The sequence below is a fragment of the Convolutriloba macropyga genome, chromosome 1 (genome assembly GCF_964194025.1).
Source record: "Convolutriloba macropyga chromosome 1, txConMacr16.3, whole genome shotgun sequence".
Classification (NCBI taxonomy): Eukaryota; Metazoa; Xenacoelomorpha; order Acoela; family Convolutidae; genus Convolutriloba; species Convolutriloba macropyga.
Genome location: NC_134468.1, coordinates 30,902,296 through 30,908,367, shown reverse-complemented (window position 1 = coordinate 30,908,367; position 6,072 = coordinate 30,902,296). Strand labels below are relative to the sequence as shown.

Sequence of the window (6,072 nt, the reverse complement as noted above, 5' to 3'; positions counted from 1 at the left end):
TCAGTAGATATGTTATTTTGTGGAAGACAAGAAATTGGATTTGACCTCTCATTGATGAAAATAAATTACAATTTGACGAAAAGAGCAACAAAAACTGAAAAATTTGAAAAATGCTCGAAAATGTATATCATAAACTTTAAGAATAAAGGCTATAAATTGACTAACTGGTTCGAGTAACATTATTAATTCAATCCTCAATTACAAGCTTCATTACAAGAGACTTGTCAGCAAATTACGGCTACCTAAAAAGCAAAAAGAGGCAAAAACAGCTATTTCCAGAAAAAAATTGAGAGAGAACAGAGTCGAAGGCATTAAAAAATGAACTTTTCACTACAAACTTTTCTATGTTTAGTTATTTTTTAACAGCAATGGGATTCCTATTTTTGATCAATATAGTTTCAATAATTCAAATATTAACAAATACATTAGAACCACGAAATTTTTGAGAAAACTCATAGTATCAACGCCACTAATTTCATTAGCTTTCAATGGAACCTCTAAATACGCTAAATTATGCCTTCATGGGACAAAAACTTTGTTTGCCATTCGTATTTAGTCAAACAGACCTTAAACAAATTATTGGAGATGAAAACAACAAAAAGGACAGGCAACAACCAAAAATTCAGTAGAAAAGTGTCAGAAGAAAGCGTCGAAGCAATTTAAATCATATGTTCTTCTCTGAAAACTTTACATATGATCCGTTGAACGTCTTTCCTAAACCAATAGGAAAAATCAGTATTAGGATAATGCGGAAAGATTTCAAAAGGATCCTGAAATAAGAAAAAAGAAAATTCTAGAAAATATGAATTCTTGTGGCCTTGAAGATTTAAAACTAATAGGTAGAAGATAAAACAGCTAACCAGATTAATTTTTGCTGCAGTTGTAAGGAAAGGGATTCTATCAGTACTGAGACTGACTAACAGTTCACGAAAAAAACAGTTTAGGATTGGTTAATGTTCCAAAAATATTTCAAAAAACTATTTTTAAATTCTTGACAGCCATTAATCTCAAAAGCTTTTGACGGAGGTCAATAAATTCGCTCAGAAATAAAACGATGGCAGGAGAAAGATGTTTTTCATTTATAGATAATCAACAAGAGATCACAATAAGTCTTACGACTATGAACAACAACAAAAACAGGCGAAAACCAAAATTCAGTAGAAAAGTGCGAGAAGAAAATTTCGAAGCCAATTAAACCAATAGCTTTTCTCTGAAAGCTTTATCGGTGAACCCCTGATTGTTTTTTCCAAGCCAATGAAATGAGAATAATATAAGGATAAGGTCTAAAATATTTAAATAATGTGATAAGAGTTCAAAAGTAACCAATAATACAAAAATATCCATTTTTTTTTAAATTTTGAATTCTTGTGTTATTGAAGTCATATAATCAATAGTTTGAAGATAAAGTGGGCAAGGAAATTTATTTTAGTTTCAGTAGAAAGTAGTTGGGTTCGGTCAATATTGAGACTGAGTAACTGTTCACGAAAATTTTAAGATTGGTTACTGTTCAAAAACATTTTTGAAAAATTATTTTTAAATTCTTAACAGCCATTAAATTCAATAAATTTCAATGGAAGTCAATAAATACGCTCACATGTGTTTCAAAAAGAATCTAGGGGTGTTTGTCATGCACCGGTGATCAATAAGTCATCTCAACAATTCTTATGACTATGAAAACAACAACAAAATCAGGCAAAAACCAAAAATTCAGTAGAGAAGTGCGAGAAGAAAAGGTCGAAGCCATTTGAAACCATAAGCTTTTCTCTGAAAAATTTATCTGTGATCCACTGAACGCCTTCTGGAAGCCAATAGGAGCTGTCAATTTTAGGATAGTGCGATAAGATTTCAAAAATAACCAATAATACGAAATATCAAAAAAAATTTAAAACTTTTTGAAATCTTGTGTCACTGAAGTCATATAACTAAAAGTTAGAAGATAAAACAACCAACTAGATTAAATTTGGTTACATTAGGACGGAAGACAGTGTTGTCATCACAGAGACTTATTTACAGTTCACGATAATAGGTTTATGATTGGTTACTGTTCGAAAAAATTTTCGAAAAATTATTTTTAAAGTCTTAACAGCCTTTAGCTGTCCAATCAAAGCACTAGATATGCTTCAATCTCATTACGGAATACATTGCACTGTTAGTCACTGAGTTGATTCCATAAGATTCCACTAATTAGTAAAACCTCAAAGAGAAATTCAAAATGTCATTTAAAATTACGAAAACTCAGAGTCGAATTTAAAAAAAAAACTAGCAATTCTTTGAAAACGATTTTTTTGTTCATTGGGCTTCATTTGACTGTAAAGAAGGTTTGTCATTAACGGAACTTTGATATGAAAAGTGACTTGTCTCTAGGTGACTTAAAAAAATTAGAAAGTTTTATAAAAAAGAGCTCTCAGAAACATTTCAAAATTTTTTGATATTGAAGCTCCCTATGAGCCCAGAACTAGTCTTTTTTATCGCCTTTAGTCTATTTGGAACACAATAGTGGTTCATTTTTTGGCAAGAACATTAAGTTTGAAATACTATTTTTTTAGAAAATATCTTAATTTGAAGAAAAATCACACTAAAATTGAACAAATATCCCGTGTTCACTTCAATCCTCGATAACTCCTCGAAAAAAACGAAAGTCAAAAACATTTTTTTAATTTTGAATTCTACGCTGCACCAGCTTTTTAATGATACCACTCAAATTTCTCTGCGATGAATATATCGATCGGCCAAAATTGACTGAACAAAAAAAAACCCATTTGAGTATAGTTCCTCCCCCCACAAGTGGGGTCGGAACAATAAACTGATATATGTTTGAGCAGCCATTAAGTTACATTCGTACTGTCAAATTATTATGATAACTGTGTTTCAAAAGAACACTACGAAAGAAACATCAATTAACACAAAACAGTGAAAACACTAATATTGAACAGCATTTATAAGAATATACATAATCTCGCAATAATAGGTCAACTAATTTACAAATAATCATTCTCAAATTAAAATCTTTGATTAACTAAAATAACTCTAACACTGCTTCCAATGATAAAAAAGCAAGACGCATTTTTATTGTCAACTTTTAGTATAAAACATAAATCAAATTTAAGCTTTTCATGAGAGGAAAAAATGGTGTGATATTGGCTCTAAGAGCCGTATCATATTTTCACGTTTCGAAAATTTTGGATATATTGTTTCCATTTGTGCGGAAAAGATCCGATTCATTATCGGATTACTACTCAGGATTAATTCAGGATCTTTTTGTACAACCCCAAATGCCCCCCCCCCCCCCCCCCCCCGGGCGCACGTTCTATTTTTTTGTAGTAGCGTGCTATAAAACATTAAATATTTTGTAAGTGGGGTCATAAATACAATTGCGGCAGTAAGGGGGGCAAATAGATCTTAAATCCATTTTCTTATATAGAGATATATGGGTTTGATCCAGAATCTCTGGCAAAAATTGAAAAGCTTTGATAACAGAATATTCTATTTCTGTTTTGGTTTATGTAAACGACAGTTTCTGGATTATTTGACAAGAATAGTTCTATATTTTGAAACATAAAATTTAGAAGTCTCAAAATATTTTGAATCCAGGTTTAAATAGCTGCAGTCGACCTCAAAGGCTACACAATTTTTTTTTGCGTAGAATCGTTTCATGCTGCTCGTGTAAAACGAATTACCAAAAGATAGAGGACATAATGTCGGTTGGAAAGCAATGAAATCATCACAGACGACGTTCTGAAACCTCGATTTTTTCCTCATGACCGACTTTTCAATGTTCTGGAAGAATATTGCTCATAAGCGAACCCTGTGTTAAATATATATAAAAAAAATTATAACAGCTGCTTTGTTTTAAAAAAAACACAAATTCGGCAGGTTGACAAACTTTTGGGATAAAGTGTTCACGCTGTTGACTGTATTTTACAAAAAGGGCAGTTTTTGGTTTGTTCACGAAATTCGTCTCTGAATTTTGGCGACATTATAGCATAGATGATAGGATTCATGGCGTATGGAACATGATGAGCCACAGTGAAAAGAGAACTGAGAGAATTATTATCGGATTCGAAGAGAAAACTTGGCAGACAGTTGAACAACCGCTCAGTAAGCAGAATGAAGTTTCCACTGTTCCCGATAAGGAACACAACCGCAATCATGCACAACATGCAAGCAACCGCTTTCTGTTTCTGCTGATAGTGTTTTCGCTTTCGTGCACGCTCCGTAGCCAAATAGTCGACTTGAATTGTGGAGCTGGCGCAGCTTACATCTTGATCAGATGAACTGATTCGGCGATCAACTCCGAGAGAGTTCCGCGGTTTCGGAGTCAAGTACATCCGAGGTGAGCTCGACGCCCCCATGAAATGTTCCTCGGCCACGAGCGATTCTCGTTTCTTCTCGTAGATTTTGCCCAAGCTTTGTCGGTGCTCGACGAGGTCGAATCTTTCGGAGGGCTCGTCAATGGTGGTGGTGCTGTGACTTGGTTGGTGGCTGGGTGATGGTTGAGTGATGGTGATAACTTCCTCCCCTGCAATCGACTTGGAATGTTGACTGCTCACTTTCTTGTGAGCGGCGGCTCTGTTTGTATCGGGAAGGGAACGACGAGCTAGAAGACACCAAAATACTAATAATGGGCTAATGCAGAGAAAAATTAAAGTTTATGGGGGAAGGAAAATAAAATCACACAAAAATTTCATCACGTCCAAATCGATAAAAAATAAAAGCCTCCACGTTAAATGCGTTATGAAAATTAATCCTCTTTCAGAATTAGTCCTGTTTAGAACATTTTTTTCCAAGAGGGTTTCATTTGAATTTGTTTAAATGTACAAATAAGAGCGTACCAAATTTTCCAAAATTTATCAAATGCCAACATAGCGATTGTTTCAGATTAAGATGGATAAGATATTGACATGCGGTTCTATGTACATCCAACGGGGGGTCAACAATAGGTGTAATATGGCAACTGGTTATATCCTGATAATAAAAGTTGACCTAAAACCTTTCATACCCAATATAGGTCAACCAAGACGATTCTTAAATCGATATATTGACCTCTATGCTAAGGAATCACCATAGGCGACTTTCATCATCAATTTTAAGAGCAACCTTGGTTGTCAAATGAGAGGCCGGTTCGTTAACGCTATAAATTTTCAATTCGGCTGCTTCACAAAACATGCCACAAATTTCTTTAATTTTATTGCTCGAAATAAGCATTAAAAAAAGTCTGTCAACTCGAAAAGTAAATAGACATCATGAAAGTTTTAGAATGAAATTAAAATAAAAATTGACAAATATCCAACTCAAACCTTTGATGAGTTTGAAGGAATCGCGTTTGACTCCCCCGTGTCTGCCCCCGGATGAGCTGTTACCCCTTGATGACCTCCTACTGACAGCACCCACAGAACCACGTGAACAAGATGAAGGACCGGCTCCTCCTTCCTGGCTACAACTACTAGGCCCGGCACCATCGTCAGGAGCAACCGATTTCTCGTCATTGTGTTGGTACACTGATTGCTGAAATCGAAATTAGAGTTTTTTTTTAAATTTGTGCTGATAACACTAAAAATCTCTAAAAAAATTCCTTTTTGGAATTCTTTTCATATTCCAATGTGAGCAAAACATTTTTTTGGATTAGTTATTTGCTGTTTACAACTTAACGCATACCTTTTGTATTGATAATGAGTTGCAGATCATAAAAATAGTTTCCATATAGACTTACATTTAGCAAAAAGTTCAAAAGCAAGTTGAATTTAACCACGGCACATTTCAATTCAAATTACTTGTTCATTTAAATAAATTACATGCTATAAGAAGAAGTAAGACGAACGATTAAAATAAAGTGTTTGTAGTTGCAAAAGAATTGGCATATTGTTTTTTATTTAAAATAAATATTATTTCAGGCCGTTTTGGTCATTCCGAATGACCAAATGGGAAAGCAAGATTTTTGAAGCAACATAAAACTGAAAATAGTAAGTTAATGAGATCTCTAATTGAAGAAGCGGTGCCAAAAATGAAATGGGAAAAATAATGTGAAACAAACAAAAAAAACTAAAGAACGAAAGGTTTGAACAACCCTAGCCA

General features: G+C 33.8%; 1 protein-coding gene across 5 annotated transcripts in view; it reads right to left on the bottom strand.

The window, feature by feature from the left end:
- Positions 1 to 3,414: 3,414 nt before the first annotated feature.
- Positions 3,415 to 6,072, bottom strand: part of LOC142337854 (uncharacterized) — a 113,239-nt gene continuing 110,581 nt past the window's right edge. For all 5 annotated transcript variants that reach the window (XM_075387425.1, XM_075387436.1, XM_075387455.1 and 2 more), the window contains exons 5-6: positions 5,298 to 5,505; positions 3,415 to 4,597 (exon numbers count right to left, since the gene is read on the bottom strand). In XM_075387425.1, the coding sequence (XP_075243540.1) occupies positions 3,900 to 4,597; positions 5,298 to 5,505 (906 nt within the window). In that variant the 3' untranslated portion in view covers positions 3,415 to 3,899. The remainder of the gene's footprint in view (positions 4,598 to 5,297; positions 5,506 to 6,072) is intronic.